The sequence below is a fragment of the Carcharodon carcharias genome, chromosome 20 (genome assembly GCF_017639515.1).
Source record: "Carcharodon carcharias isolate sCarCar2 chromosome 20, sCarCar2.pri, whole genome shotgun sequence".
Lineage (NCBI taxonomy): Eukaryota > Metazoa > Chordata > Chondrichthyes > Lamniformes > Lamnidae > Carcharodon > Carcharodon carcharias.
Window position 1 is genome coordinate 11,377,118 of NC_054486.1, and position 16,957 is coordinate 11,394,074.

The following is a 16,957-nucleotide window of genomic DNA, read 5'->3' on the forward strand; positions in this document are numbered from 1 at the left end:
GTTGGCTGCACTAGGACTGTGTCCCACCTTTCGCTGAATTTCACAATCAGTTGACCCTCGCTATCCTTAACTGGGATCTTTAAAAAGTTTGCTATTTTTATTGGAATGAAACATTGGCAGGCTCATCTGCTGCAACAACATACCCTAACAACACAATTATATAAGTTGCTTTTAATTTATATAATTAGTGCTTTAGGTACAGTTTGTGTACCTGAAATAAAGAAGCATTTTTAAAACTGCCTGATATGTAACATTAATTACTTGAAATTTTGGTTTGTAAACATCAGCCTGCAAAATGATATTTCAGGAACGCATATTGTACCTAAATCGCTAATTATCTAAATTAACTGCAACTTATATAATTGTAGGGTATGTTGCTGCAGCAGGTAAGCCTGCCAATGTTTCATTCCAATAAAAATAACAAACTTTTAAAGGTCCCAGTTAAAGATTGGAATGGTATTAAGTGGCCGGCACATGATGATTGATCCCATGCAAACTGTGGGTGGAATTTTATGGCCCACCCCACCTCCACCAGCAGGATTTTCCAGTCCTGCCGAAGTCAATGGACCTTTGAACGGCTCAACTCATTTTACAGCCCCACCCCCACCATGACAGGGCTGTAAAATTCCACCGTCTGTTGAGTTCCAGGTCATGTGCAAGGTCTGATATTTTACTGTACTGAAAGTGATGGGGAGACAGGATGCTGGTTAGTTTCGGGATGAAGGATGCATTGAACCAGTCAGCATGCAAAGCAGCCCCTAGAGTTACTCAAAATAATATGCTGTGGAAGGATTTCAAATGATTAGGATTGACTTCAGTCAGTTTTTACTGTTTAGACTTATGGCTGAACCTGGTGCAACATACAGGTTTGGGATATTTTGAAGGCCTTTTAAGTTTTTACAATTCAAATGAAATGTGCAAGAGGAAGAGTGAGCCTCAGTATTAAAAAGCAGAGAAAATCTGGGAAATAAAAACACGTCATGATATACAGAGGCATTAAAGTGTGGAGAGACAGGGGCTACATACATATCACAGTATTTCAGTGACACTAATTATAAAAGCAGTACATATTTTCAATGACTTAGTATTTAATTTTTTGAGTCAAGAGATATGGGGGGGTTTACTGTAAGCCCTATCAGTCCCTGGGGGCTGATTAGCTCAGATGACAGGTGAGTAATACCAACACTGTGGGTTCAATTCCCATAGTGACTGAGATCATCCATGCAGGCTCCCACTTTCTCAACTTCACCTGAGGTGTGGTAACTCTCAGGTTAAACTCACCACCAATTATCTTTCTCTCTACAATGAGAGAGCAGCCTATGGTCCTCAGTGACCTCCACATCAGTCCCTATGTGTGTCCTGTCTCCCTCTGCATCTATGACCCAAGTGCATATCCAACATGACCATGTCAGGTGGAGCAGTCAGGTAGTCCAGTGCTAATCACATGGGGATGTATGATTTGCCTCCCAGTATCAGGCTTTTGTCAAGTGCCGTCCCAATGAGAGTCCATTAGAGATTGAGCGCATATGAATCATGGACCTAAACCAGAAGTTTAACCTTTCAAAACCTTAGCGTATTTCGGTAAACTATATTGCATGATTACCTTTAAGAATGCATATTGCATTTTTTTACATATATGAATTATTTCCATCCCTATATTTTGCTCTTGCAAGCCATTGACAGGCAAATATTGTCCTCCACTCAATATGGCTAGGTTTGTATCACCATACTGATCTAGGATTATCTAAATGACAACTGGATAAGCAAACTGATTTTCCTGCCTCTGACTTGCCAACAGGCTCAAAAGCCTGGCCATTCATGCTCAAATATTTAGCTTTGGAAGTTGATTTCCTATCCTTTTCAGTTCCGGACCAGTTGCAAATCACAATCATGAATACATTATCCCGGTACTTTTATGACTGCTCTATTTTGTTTGAAAGTTGTATTGACTCTCCTCACTATTTAGAGTATACAACAGACATGAAGGTCCCATTTGTGTTCTATTGTTTATGGTAATTTTGCTATTTGTGTACATAATTAGGCAAGCGCTGGAAACAAAAGCTCTCAGCATCTCAAAATTGGGCAATCATTTATCTGTCATCGTAATAAAATGGAATTTTTGAAATGCAAAAGACACATAATTCTAGACATTTTGATATGAATAAATACATGCAGTAAAAGATGTAATTTCAGGGTTATTATAAAAATAACTGCAGTTATTCTGGCACCTCTTGGGATTGCTAATATCGGCAAAAAGCTTATAGGATTGTAATAAAATAGCTTGAATTAATAGTCCCAAAGGCTGCTTGCAGCATGGAGTACATGGACTTGCACAATCCCAAATTTTTAAAGGCTCATGGATATGGAGGTTATGATGCAGTCAGGTAGACAATATGGATCACACAGCCCAAGTGAATGCTTCACTTATCAGATTACATAGCAGTTGCTATTAGTAAAGGGAGATTAACTTGCAGTGATGCTTCCTGTTAATGGACCCTTGCTGACTCGTGGATTTGAAATAAGAATCTCACTGTTTTATTTTTGCATTTTTTCCGGACACGAGCTGCAGATATAACTTTAGGGTCAATTTAGAACAAAGTTAACTGCTGCACATGATGAGCTGGACTTCAATGTCATCTTTGGAGCTGAAATTCTTGTCTGCAGTTGCACAAAATGAGCAAAAGCGCATCTGCAGCCCATTTTACAATCCACGTACGACAAATTTCATTGCCTTTAAGCACAAAGTCAACATTTCATTTCTAAAAATAAAGGAATCTGAAGACAAACATCCAGTCGGAGAAAAGGAGAGTAGTCACAAGATCCCAGATAATTATTTAAATGTGGAACACAAGCATAATTTATGAATCTGGTGCCCTTTCTCATCTCTCATAAGTGTCTATCCATTTAAAGGTTACTTCCCAACATTTTCAAGTGATTTAAATTCTCTCAGCCCAATTTCAGGACAATATCATACTTACCTTGAGGACCATGCAGTATGCCTATTCAAAACCAGTATTAAATAAAATGATTGCAGGAGAGTCCAGAGTTTGAATTACACTCTGGAAGAGCTGAGTGAAATGACTTTTGGCAGTCTTTGCTTGGTTCCATAGCAGAAAGAATTCCAAACATTGCACTAACTCTGGTTCTAATTAACCTGGGGAACCTGAGTGGTAAATGCAGCCTCAATCTCCATCCCCCATAGCCAGCTCTATCATTCAAATGTAAAACGAATAGCATGCACTAAACTGTCCTCTAAGATCTTACAATATCACTGGAAAGGGACCTTCCTCATCCAACACAGGGTAAAACAATGTATAATAGGAGTGATGTCTATACCTGTTAACATCAACAACCAACATTCAGCTAAAATCCTCTGGCTTGAGGAAGTACTTTGTCATCTGCAAAAGACAGTGGACATGGTTATTTAGCCATCTGATCTAAAGGAAGAGAGAACAAAAATACTGTACTAAGCAAAGGGTTCTTAATAAAACATATCTTCCTGGAGCAGTCTAGAAACTCTGGAGGAGCAAAAAGATTTGGTTATCTGAGTAGACAAATGATTAAAAGCTAGTGCACAAGTATAAAGACAATCAAAGAGACACATGCAATGTCAGCCTTTATCTCAAGGAAACTGTGATATAAAGATTGGAAGTTATGCTTCAGCTATGGAGATCCTTGATTAGACTTCATCTGGAGAATTGCATTAAGTTTCAAGCATAGTGCCTCAGGAAGAATATATTAGGGAGATTGAAGGTGATGTGGAATGCCAATGCCATTGTTAAATGCTGATGTACAGAACCTTATACACTTGCCTAATACAAGCAGCTACCAAGCTTTTGGGGGCAAAATGGTGCTACTATCCAATATAGAGAAAAAGTGATTGTGCCATTAGTGCCTACTTTGAACTTAATTGGAAGACTTCCACTGGTCCTCAGCTAGCCCAATCTTCCTGAGATCAAAACAGTTCCACCTTGTTACTTTTAATGGTCAGTGGATCATAGTAGAGTAGATGTGTCTGGCACATTATACAAATTGAGGTAATGTGTAATTTAGATTGTAAATAGGACAAGTAGAACACAATTAATAACAGATTTTGTAAAACTTTTGTTTTCTTATGGATCTTATGGTTTCAAAATAATTCTAGTTTTGCTTTAATTTTGAAGACAACAGAAAGGTAAACTTAAATGCAAGATATTTTCGAATTTCCTGCTCTTTATATTATCATAAACATAAAGCCTCGTGCATCACCTTGGCAGGTTGGTTTGCCATCTGTATCACAAACCTGCCAAATTGGAGTCTGCAAAATTTGCCATTAGGCTAAAGAAAAAAGGATAGCACCGAGGTATGTAAATAACAATAACTGACTCTGCAGTGAAGCTGTTAATGGTGTGTTAACATCTTTGGAGAAGTACTGAACAAAGATCAGACCAGGAATGAAACTGAGGGTTGCATGTAAAAACAAAACAAATGATTAAGTACTTATTAAGAGATTATATGGGTTCATCTGTATTCTAATAATATATTTCTGGTAATTCAGGGATTAAACCTATACACAGTCCTCTAGATGGGTCTAACCAGCGTTTTATGTAATGCCCATATAATATCTTTTAACTTGCACTCTGTCCTTCAGCACCAATTTAGTGCCTCAAAGGGACAAGTCACTATCCCCAGTATACTCTGCTTTTCTCTTTGTATGACTGTTCCAAAAAGTACTTAATCATTCGTTTTTTTACATGCAACCCTCAGTTTCATTCCTGGTCTGATCTTTGTTCAGTACTTCTCCAAAGATGTTAACACACCATTATTGCTTCACTGCAGAGTCAATTATTGCTATTTACACACACACACGTCGATAAATGCAACTGACGCCTGGAAAAGCAGATTATGTGTTAATAAATTCTTCACTCATTATTTACTCAGCCTCTGATCTCAATCCAGGGTAAATGTAACTGTCCTCATAATCCTGAAGCCTCACATCTTAAAGTCAGGGTGCCCAAATCACACACAATATTATAAGTATGAATTAATACGAGGAGAATAACTTGTTCCGCTTTATGATCAGGTTCATTTGAGAAAAACACCTTTCTTTGTTTGGACATGTTGACAATTACATTATACCAATTGGAAACAGAATTATCTCCTTTAATTTGTCATCTTTGCTTCCAAATTTTATTTTTCGCTTCTGCATTTATTCACACTCACTAGAGAATGTGCATACTTTCACAATGCTGTTAGAGTAGTTGCTTTTAATACGTCCTACTGACTTCAGAGTACATTGTTCAGTAACATTTCCAAAAAACGTAAATACCAAAAATTTGGCACTGGCTCCCTTGCTACTTGTTTGTTAAGTTGTGTTAAATTCTCCCAGGAACTGACATATTTTATCAATCATCAAACTACCTGACTCAACAATAGTTCAGTATAATAAGTTACTTTATTATGAACTCACATTGCCTCAAATAGAGAGCAGTTTCAAAACTTTTCTGATTTCTCTTGAATGAAACTACAACGTTTGAACTGAATTATGGACCATTATTTCCTAGTGGTTGACTCCTAATCAATATTGGATTAAGACTACACAAGTTTATTAAAAAGGTGCTTTCTTTAATATTTAAACACTGTAATCTATAGCAAATGTACAGATCTCGCACCACTTAACTGCAGTCAAAAAATATGTACTGCCTAACAAACCTCTGTCAAAATACAGTGGGAACACACAATTTAGTGTGGGTGGTAGAACTCAGGGGGCTCCTTTAACAGCATTGGGCCAGATATACATTGACGACCGCAGTGTTGGGAAATTGGTACAGTGTCACTCTCCAAAACCCAGCACTGCAAGATAAAGAGGATTTTCATACAAGAGGCATTTGGCTTATTCCTTAAAAAGGCTATGTTCTAAAAGTCAAAGCATATACCCAGAATATCTTGCAGTTCCTTTCAACCTTATTTTCAAATCAGCATTTTCCTCGCAGCACATTAAGCACTTTCATATATGTTTGGATCCATTTATGTGATGCTTCCATAATACACAACCAAGGCAGATTTTGGTCCCACCATCTGGGTAGAACTTGGGTAGAATTTCCTACTGAGAAAAGGATGCAATTGGTCGTTAGTCTGTGGAATTCTCTACCTTGGGGAGCAGTGGAGGCTGGGTCATTGAATACATTCAAGATTGAGTTAGACAGATTTTTGATCAACAAGGGGGTCAAGGGTTATGGAGGGCAGGCAGGAGAGTGGGGTTAAGGCCACAACCAGGTCAGCCATGATCTGATCAAATGGCGGAACAGGCTTAATGGGCCGAATGGCCTAGCCCTGCTCCTATTTCTTATGCTTTTGCGTTCAGATATTGTGAAATAGAACATCAAACAATTGTGTTTGCTGAAATCTTCAGAGATGAAAACAAATTCTAGTTTTTGGCTGAAAATAAATTGAAAAGAAAGTGATGCAAGAGACAGACTGAACTCTGGAGAATTTCTAGGGCATTTGTCTTTTTAGATGAAAATGAAATCATGGATGGATCCAATAACCTTAACTAAGTAAAGACATTTTGCTCCTCACTCTTGGAGTGAACCTAGTTTCAAGGGGAAAAAAACCCCGAAAATATTACTTAGAAGAAATAAAGTCCCATCAATGACCCAGAAGCAGTGCCATCATTCATAGACATGTGTAGATCAGAAGATTGTAGTCTAAAATCACCAGTGCTAAAAGTTATCCTTCTTGTTGCTGTGTTTCTTTCTTGAGTTTACAGTGTGTCAGGAAGATATAATAATTTTCATAATGTTATTGGAATTTATTGTAAGGTAGAGTAATAGTGGGGTTTGTGTGTGTTTGTGTGTGTGTGTGTGTGTGTGTGTGTGTGTGTGTGTGTGCGGAACTTCATTGAATTAAAGACTGAAGGCTTTGATGCAACAGGAGCTAAGCTAGGCTTGAAATGTTAAGTAGGCAAACATAGATGTAAAGGGAACATTTGCATTTTTAAATAAACCAGACTAGCTTGGGGTCAAAAAAGAGGGGTGAAATGTTTCACCCAGCCAGGAGAAATTAAGAGACAGTGTGTATATTTTTCCCAAAGATTATTGGTAAAATTGGTACTTTGATGGATTTTTATTATTAGAAAGGTAAAAGTCCAAAGACATCATGAAACAATGGGAATTTGCATTCAAAGGGGAAAATATGTATAAAGGAGAGAATGCTGTGTGCAAGGTAAGGAATTATAAGATCTAACAAGTGTGAAAAGCTTCCAGCATCTAAGCCTTAAGCTGCTGTCTACAAGGAACTGAAGCTGAGAAAAACTCACTTTGAATTTGACTGTTCAGAGTATTGTGTCTCTCACTGTTGCCTTAAAGGAGGTGTAACTGGGGTTTAGATTAATTAAGGGATTTATAAGTTATCATCGTAGTAATTTGTAGATCTATGTATGTGCTTAAAATAATTTCTTCTCTTAATAAAGGTTTAATTTAGTTTTGTAAGAAACCTATAAGACTTGGTGGCCTTCTTTTTACTGAATTCAAAGCCCACATCTCGAAATAAATACAAATTGCAAATAGTTGTGGCAGCTGCTTCAAATTTGCCTCTGGGATTTGGGCAGCTTGGCATTTACCATCCGCCTCCATAACACAGTGTGATTAATATCTTCCAACCCATGAGTTAATGAAGCATTGCAAACATCATCACCTGGTCACTGAATATAGCCACTTACTTTAATAGTTTGTCCACAAGATAATTGTTTGAAAATGGCAGAAAGTTAAAGTTTTCCATCAGGTTCACAAACCATTGATGTCTTAAATTTCTTTGCCATGTGAAGATTTGCTTGACATGCTGACTGAAATGGCAACTGTGATTACACCTCACAAGAAATTCACTCGTTGTAAAGTATTTTAGAGTGTCTGGAGGATTCCAGGCATGGAAATATCCTGAAAAATACTTACCCCTCACTTCACTTAATAAAAAAGCACAGATCATCTGGTCACTAGGTCATTGTTGTATGTGGGAGCTTGCTGTGCTCCAATTGACTGCCAACGTTTCTACATTGGAACAGTGATTTCACTTGGAAAGCATCGCATTGGCCATAAAGTACTTTGGGATGTCCTGAGGTTGCAAAACAAGCTATCTGAATGCAAGTCTTTCTTTTTTATATGTTGATGCAAGATATCCTTTAAAAGCATGGCTAACCTTGATCTAAAAATCGCTCCTCAAAGATCTTGGTGGGAAATATAACTCCAGAATGGGGAGGTTAAAAATTAAATCAAATATGGGCAGCCTGACCCCAACGCATCTCCAACCTGCCCACTTCCAGTTTTGACAGAAGCGGGTCAGCAGAAAAGCAACTACCCTCTTCTCAGGAGGAGGGTTGCTTATTAAGATATTTTAGTGAGGCTTCGAGACTCCATTTTAAGTAAGTTTTTATTTTTAACAGCCAAGAGCCAGGATTCCTGTGCTTCAGGAAACCTGGCAACTGAAGGGAAGAGTGAAGGCTTGGATCCAGAAAGTGCCTTTACAGCACAGCGTGTGGGCTAAGAGGAACTGGAACCTTCCCCTGGCCCATCAAGCTCCTCTGTTTGCACCCTGGGATCAGGCTCACACGATAGGATGAACCCAGATGTTTGATGCCCCCTAGCTGACCATCAGGTAAGAAACCTGTTGAAAAGGTAAAACAGCAAATTCATCATAACACTTCCAAAAATGCTCTAGAGCACTTTCAAATGCTTTGCAAGAACAGTAGCTTAAGCTAAGCAGGGTGCTTAGCCCTTTAAGTATTTCTGGTGTGGGGCCAATTTATAGCACTTAATCTTCTGCGAGTGGCATATAAACTCATTGATTGGACCTGAGTGTCCAAATTTGGTAAATGGGCATCGCATCAGCTGCTTGGACAGTGTGACATCACGATTGGATACACTAAGTTGCTTCTGGCACTCATAGGGGACTCCCATGTGAATGCCCTTCTCAAGATGGTGCCTGTTTGAATGCCCTTCTCAAGATGGTGCCTGTGTGAATGCCCTTTTCAAGATGATGCCTGTGTGAATGCCCTATTCAAGATGGTGCACTGCAAGGACCATGGCAAAAGCAATTGGCAGTACAGCACATGCTCCCCAGTTGGGTGTTTGACTACAAAATGGCTGCCTCCAATGGCCCATTCATGTTTTTTCATGTTTGTGTAAGAGCTCAATATTTGGATCTGGTATTAGCAATGCCTTCTGATAGACTCAGCAGCAAAGAATTGCTGAAACCTAGCAAGCATCCCTCAACAGTACTGCTGATCCAACTTTCACACCCCAAGTGTCTTTCAGGAACGCATCAAAGGAAATCCAGTGTATAAACTGTCACAGTTTGACTGCTGCATTTTAATTCTCGCTTAGCGGTGTTGAAGGGAAACTGATTAGCTCAGCTGGCCAGCACATGGTTCAGAAATTCGCCAACAGTGTGGGGTTCGATCCTCCTTCCAGCCGAGGTAGACTTGGGGCCTGCCTCCTCACCCTGTCCTGTTGTAAAATCATAGCATCAGCTATGGCTCGGTGACTCTCGAATAATCTAGGATGTTATTGGGGAAGAAGAGAAGGTGCTAAAAGTTAAGGTACATTGAACTGTGCAAGCATTTGAGGCTCATGTAATGCTCCAACCCAATGAATGTCCTTGAGACCTCATTGTCCCCAATGGACAAGAGACAGATTATCTATTTCATAAAAAGAAACTAATCAAGCTGGAAGATATATTGTTGGACTGCTTTCATGCCCTTGTGTGATCCAACATCTGCCAACAATCTTTGAATATATTTACAATCTGTAGTTTTACCCTGTACAAACTCAGTCTATATTTTCTGCTCCAGGCCAATGGAGGGTGCATTGATAATATTAATTTGATTCCAGAGCACATTGCCAAACAGGCTAATGTTTAGCTCTGAGCTATGCATCCCAAGACGTGGTCTCAACGTACAGTTCTCAAGGTTGTGCTTCGCTTGAGGGGTTGGTTACAACCATTGGCACAGATTCAGTGTTTTGAAAAGCCTGAACTCCATCTCCCCTCATTTTTTTCCAGAGAGGTATTGCTTCCACCAGTCGAAACAGAGAAAAATGTTTTGTCTTGCATGGGTTGTCGGCATTATCATTGAAACCATAAGCATTAATCATAGTTTTGCTAGCTGAAATTTGCAGAACTAATATAAAGAGAACATATACTCTAATATTTCAAAATCTGAGCTTGCATGTCAACACATAACAATGTTTGGAACAGTTTACATGCTGACAGGGGGTGCACAGTTTGCAATAGGCAGTTTTTAAGTTCATTTAATATCCCTGATGTTTTATTATTTCATTAATTGTTTCATTATTTCCTAAACCAGAGCCCACAGAAATAATTGACTGAAAGAAAACTTTCATTTTTTCTCATGTTTGTGTAAGACTTCAATGTCTGGACCCAGTATTAGCAATGCCTTTGGATAGTCACAGTGGCACTGAATCATTGAAACTGGGGCCAATCTAAAGAATCTTGCAAAACATTCAAATGCCTACAGCAAGATCCAGTTAGGACAGAGAAGTATATAGTTCAAAAGCAAAATATTGCAGATGTTGGGAATCTGAAATAAAAATACTGTTCCCACCAGTGGATCGATCAAGAATGAGAGGGCACAGATTTAAGATTTAAGGTAATTGGCAAAAAACTTTTTTCACACAGTGAGTGGTTAGGATCTGCAATACGCAGGATGATGGAGGCAGATTCATTTGAAGTATTAAAGGTGGAATTGGATTATTATCTGAAAAGGAAGAATGTGCAGGGCTCAAGGAGAAGTCAGAAGAATGGAAAGGGTGAACTGCTTCTTCAGAGAGCCAGCACAGACCTGACGGGCCAAATAGCCTCCTTCTGTGCAGTAGCCACTCTGGGAGATTCTGTGCAAACAGATGGTGCTGGAAATACTGAACAGGTCAGGCAGGATCTGTGAAGAGATAAACAGAGTTAGTGTTTCAGCTAATGACCTTTCATCAGAACTGAACAAAGGTTGGAGATGTAACAGTCTTTAATCAATTCCAGAGGCAGGAAAAGAGGAGAGAAAGGAAAGGACAAAGGGGAAAGTCTGTGATAGAGTTTCAAATGACAAACAGGATGATGGTGCAAGATGGAAGGGGGTGGTAATGGGACAGGTAAAGAAACAAAGGATGGGTATCACATCACACCCAAGAACTGCGTGAGGTTTGGGTGAAGGAGATGGGGGTTTGGTGAGAGAACAGGATTAATACTTCAACTCCTGGAAAAAATATTAATCTGATATTAGAGACAGAAAAGTGGTGTTGGATCAATGCTTTTCTAGCTAACATCAAACTGATTGAAGGGTTTGTATTTTATTTTAGATTATATGTATATGTACACTGACTGTATCTTCACCAAATCAGCGCTTGTGAATTGTGAAATTGTTTAGCAACATCTCCAAATCTAGAAGTAAACCTGGTGTACGTTGAAGGTTATGAAAAGCAAAAACTGGACAGGGATCTAGTACTTTTTTCAGTTCACCCTGGTTCTTTGGGCAGAACTTCATCAAGTTAAATGCAACCTCTTCCCTTGTGTTAACCAGGCAACCCTGATAATTCAGGGTCTGAAGAAGCAGTTCACCCTTTCCATTCATCTGACTTCTCCTTGAGCCCTGCACATTCTTCCTTTTCAGATAATAACCCAATTCCGCCTTTAATACCTCAATTGAATCTGCCTCCACCATCAGGAAAAACAGACATGGGATCAAGGTTACATCGTTATAATTTGATACTTTGTAACTAATAATGCTAACGTAGACTATGCCCTTCCCTGGATCAGCTACTTAACCCTTGTGGTTTCGAGGTCTTCTCTGGATAACAATGACGCAAAGTACATTTGTGTTGCAAGCAACATTTTTATTAACCTAAATCCCTTAGCAAATAAATCAATGTCACTGTAACAAAACTGATACAAATACCTGCTAATGTATATTCACAATCCGGTTGTTTGGTTTCTCGAGAGACAGACAAACTCGGAAGGTCGAACCATCCTGTTCTGTAACTCACATTAATAGCTGACCAGGCTATCCTCCTCTTTTCAGACTGCAGCCACTGGGTCTCCTGCCCATCCAGCTCTTATATCTTTCTGTCGAGCCTGCATACTACATTTGCACTGAGGCCGCTTTCTCATTAGCAGAGCGCTTTTAGCCTCAAGTTACCCCACCGTGAGATGATGGGCCTTTGGGGTCATCAGAACTGCCTGCATCCTGATTGCAGCATTCAAAACGTGCTGGGCTGGTCCTTTGTCTGTCCACAACCTAACCCTCTTCCTGTCAGCTCTCGGACCACCAAGCAACCATTTTGTGTTATACTAAAAGCACATCATTCAATCTCTAAGGGTAGGATCTTCTGGTTGGCGAGCAGGGCCCACTCACTGATGTGTAAAATGACGTAGGATGGCATCAGGTGGAACTCCCGACGTCACACCACCTCATTTCCATTTTCAGGTCAGCGGGGGCTCAGCCGAGTCAGCTGTGCGCCCACCGACCTATCAACGGCCCATTGAGGCCATTGAGAAACTAGTTAAAGTCATTAATGGACCTGCCCGTCTAACCTTAAGGTTAACGTGCAGGCCAGGAGCCCAGCTGGGCTTCAGAAAAAGCGTCAAACCCCATCCACGGGCGGGATGAGGCTTCATGAGGGTATTTAAATTTTTAATAAAGGTTTCAATAAAAGCGATGGACATGTCCCAACTCGTGTGACATTGTCACATGAGGGGAAGTGTCAGGGAAATTTTCCTATCATTTGTATGATAATTTTTAATTCAGAGCCAATCTCCCTGAGGCAGCACATTGCCTCAGAGAGAGCAGTGCACTCTTTCATGTGCATGCGCGACAGAGCACACTCCCGGCGGAGGGAATCCTCCCCGCCCGCACAGGGAGCGCCTAGTGCTTCCTGGCAGACGTCACGCTGGGTGAGCCTTAATTGGCCCGCCCGCGTAAAATGGTGGCATGCCCCCAATTGGGGGCGCTGATCGGAGGTCTGTCCAACCGTGCCCACTCCCGAACTTCTCCCCTAATGGGGGGAAAATTTTCCCCTAATACTATATTTGATATGACTTCTATAAAGAAAATAAGTACATAAATCGCTTCAAAAATGTGGATCATGGAATACTGGCCTTTATTTCAAAGGGAATGGAATATAAAAATAGGGAAGCCTTGCTAAAACTATACAAGGCACTAGGTAGACCACACCTCGAATATTGTGAGCAATTTTGGTCCCTGTTTCTAATGAAAGATACACTGGCATTGGAGGCAGTCCAGAGACGGATCACTCGGTTGATACTGGGTATGGAGGGATTTTCTGATGAGGAGAGGTTGAGTAGGTTGGGCTTGTACTCACTGGAGCTTAGAAGAATGAGAGGCGACCTTACTGAAGTATATAGAAATTCTTAGGGGATTGACAGGGTAGATGCTGAAAGGTTGTTTTCCCATGTGAGAGATTCTAGGACCAGAGGGCATAATCTCAGAGTAAGGGGGTGCCCATTTAAAACAGAGATGAGGAGGAATTTCTTCTCTCAGAAGGTAGTCAATCTGTGGAATCCTTTACTACAGAGGGCTGTAGAGGCTGGGTCATTAAGTATTCAAGGCTAAGATAGATGATTTTTAATCAGTAGGGGATTCAAGGGTTATGGGGACAAGGCTGGAAAGTGGAGTTGAGAATCATCAGATCAGCCATGATCTCAGTGAATGGCAGAGCAGACTCGATGGGCCTTATGACCTACTTCTGCTCCAACGTCTTTTGGCCTTATGGCCTTATGGATTAAAACAAACTACAGAAGGATCAATATCAAAATATCAACATCTGTAATAGCAAATGCTGGGCAAATTCCATTCTGACAATTTCATCGCAATCTTATTCTATCTCTATTTTCCAAAAGTCAGTGGTTAAGATACAGATGTTATTCTCTTAATTTACTGACAAATAAACCACACTATCTGTTATTTACCCAGACCAATGACTAAATTAAATTAAAAGTCTTAATGGACTTCATGTGTCCTGCATTCAATAAGGTTTAACTAACATAATCACAAAGATAAATATTTATTTCTGTAGAAAATTCTCTAGAAAACATGCAGATTAGTCTGAAAGCTTGGTCGATGATGTAGGTTTTAGAGGTCGTCATTTAGAAGAGGAAAGAGTGGTAGAGAGTTGGAGAGGTTTAGGAAGGGGATTCCAGAGCTTAGGCTTAGGCTTTAGGCTGAGCGCACAACTGTCAACGGTGTAACTATTAAAATCGAACATGCCCAAGAGGCCAGAATTGGAGAAGCCCAGATACCTTGGAGGGCTGTGGGGCTGGAGGTGATTACAGAGTTAGAGAAGGGTGAGGCCATGGAGGGATTTGAAAGCAAGGATGAGAATTTTAAAACTGTGGCCTTGCTTAACGGGGGTGACCGGGTACGAGTGATGGGTGAACAGGACTTGGTGCGGCTTAGGACTCGGGCAGCAGAGTTTTGGATGACCTCAGGTTTATGGGGAGTGGACCATAGGAGGCCAGTCAGGGATGTATGACAGCAGTCAAATCTAGAGGCAGCAAAGGCAGGGGTGAGGGTTTCAGCAGCGAACGAGCTGAGGAAGGGGTGGAGTCGGGAGGCATAATGGAGGTAGAATAGGTAGTCTTAGTGACGGAGGGAATATGAGGAAGCTCATTCCGGGCCCTAAGATCATAGCTCTTCATAGATTTCACAGAGATTTCAATTAATGGTCAAATCTTAAATTGAATTCAAAAGGCTTATAGGGCATTTGGATTCCTGGTTTACTCATTATGAAGGTAGAAACGTATCTCTAAAACTAACAAGAATAGCATGTTCCAGATATTTGTACTGAGTCCCGCGAGGAAAGGAGAAATTGCCTGTACCCAGGCTTGATGTCTTCCAGATGAAGTGGCTATTCCAAGTCTGGAGATTGACTTTGTTTGTCAGATATACAATGACAACATGTGATACAGATTGAACAAACAACAGCTCGAGTACAGGTTACCCAGGTCAGACTCTCTACCAAGATCCACATTACTTAAAAGAATTTGTAATAACTTGGTCTTGCCAAACCTCCAGTCCTCCCAGAAAAGCAAGAAACCTTGGGAAGAGACAGAATTATTAGTGCCATCAGGTAGACAGGATTTAGATGCAGAAAGAATCCTTTGAAATGTAAGATTTCTTGAGGCAATGTATTGAAGTGAATTGCCAGGGTTATTTAAGTTTCCTCAAAAAGCCGTTATGGAAATATTAACTTTATAGACTAGTGCACTGAAGCTATTAGTTTACATTTACTTAATTCTTATCTCTCCTGTTGTGATTGAATTATGGGTTTGAAAGAACTCTAATCAAACTGGCAGTTCTGGCTCACAGTAAGACTGTGAATGAATAATGTCTGAGTGCTGGTCTACTATGTATTTTCTTCTCAGTTGCCAATCAATTAGCTATGGTAGATTACCTTCCAATCGGGGAATGTGAACCATTTCTCACCTTTCCGAAGCAGTATAATTGCACCAAATTGGTTATGAGGTTATTATGTGCAAAACAGAGTTCTCTCCTGCACCAAAGGTCATCTGTCCAAATACTTTTCAGTGTAGTGCAAGCTATTTAGATCTTTGATGAAGGCAGCAGCTGCTGAGTCAAATATTTAACAGCATTAAGTGTGAATGCTAAGCAAAACCGAAACTGAAAGGTACAGAAAGGTTGCCCAATTTCTTACCCAGGGTTGCCAACCCTCCAGGATTGACCTGGAGTCTCCAGGAATTGAAAATCAGTCTCTGGGACACTGCTCTGTGCAACACTGGAAAAAGAATCCTCCGGACATTAAAATATATAGTCTTTTTTTCATTTTCTTTGAACATTTCTCTTTACCAGATAAAAAAATATTGAAAGCGGGGTGGGGGAAGGCTGTTGGGCTGACAGTCAAGCATCATCCAAGTGGCTAATGAGTTTTTTGCTTTCCAGTTGATGTAGGAAGGCAGTACGTCACAAGGATGGATGTGTTGGCTGACTAATGGCTGGAGTGTGGGGGCAAGTCATGTGATGAAATCTCCAGGAAAACATTTAATCACAGTCGACAACCCTATTCTTACTGCTATGAGAATTGGGACAGATTCCTGCAGTGGTATCAATGCTGATTCCTACGGTTGTATCTATGGTGATTCCTATGGCGGTATCTATGGTGATTCCTATGGTGGTATCTATGGTGATTCCTATGGCGGTATCTATGGTGATTCCTATGGTGGTATCAATGCTGATTCCTATGGTGGTATCTATGGTGATTCCTATGGCGGTATCTATGGTGATTCCTATGGTGGTATCAATGCTGATTCCTATGGTGGTATCTATGGTGATTCTTATGATGGTATCTATGGTGATTCCTATGGTGGTATCTATGGTGACTCCTACAGTTGTATCTATGGTGATCCCTATGGTGGTATCTAACTATGGTGTGATCCTTCTGTCTGAAAAATAACATATTTATTGCAAATATTAATTTTTTACTTCTGTGCTTCAAACAGAGGAGGATAGGCAGTCAGTAGCCTTCAAACAGGCTGCATATTGAGAGAGCATTGGAGGTGCTGCTGAGCAAGGGAGACTGGGCAGGTGTGGCTGGAATCTGTGGTAAGGTTGCTCCAATGTTCACTGATACCTCCCTGGAGGTTCTCCTACAGGTGGTGAGGGAAAGGAGATAGGTGCTCTGTTGGGAGATGGAGGTCAGCAAGCCTTGTGAAGAAGGCAAGGTTGGACATGGCCAAGGTCAGCAGCCCTGGGACACTTGCACAAACATGGGTGCAGTGCAGGAAGCCTTTCAATGACCTGGTACGGGCTGGTGAGGTGAAAGACATTCATAATAGCAAGCTTTCAACCTGTATGTCATAAATGGCAGTCATGAGATATGAACTGAGGTGGCTAACCTATATGTCATGCATGACCAGTGTTCACAGTGAGACACAGACTCGACTC

At 40.5% G+C, this 16,957-nt stretch overlaps 1 protein-coding gene across 1 annotated transcript; it reads left to right on the plus strand.

The window, feature by feature from the left end:
* The first annotated feature begins 16,033 nt into the window (after positions 1-16,033).
* LOC121292763 (probable peroxisomal membrane protein PEX13) lies at positions 16,034-16,435 on the plus strand. The gene has a single exon (XM_041215120.1). The coding sequence runs from the start codon at positions 16,034-16,036 to the stop codon at positions 16,433-16,435; it is 402 nt and encodes a 133-aa protein (XP_041071054.1).
* Positions 16,436-16,957: the final 522 nt, after the last annotated feature.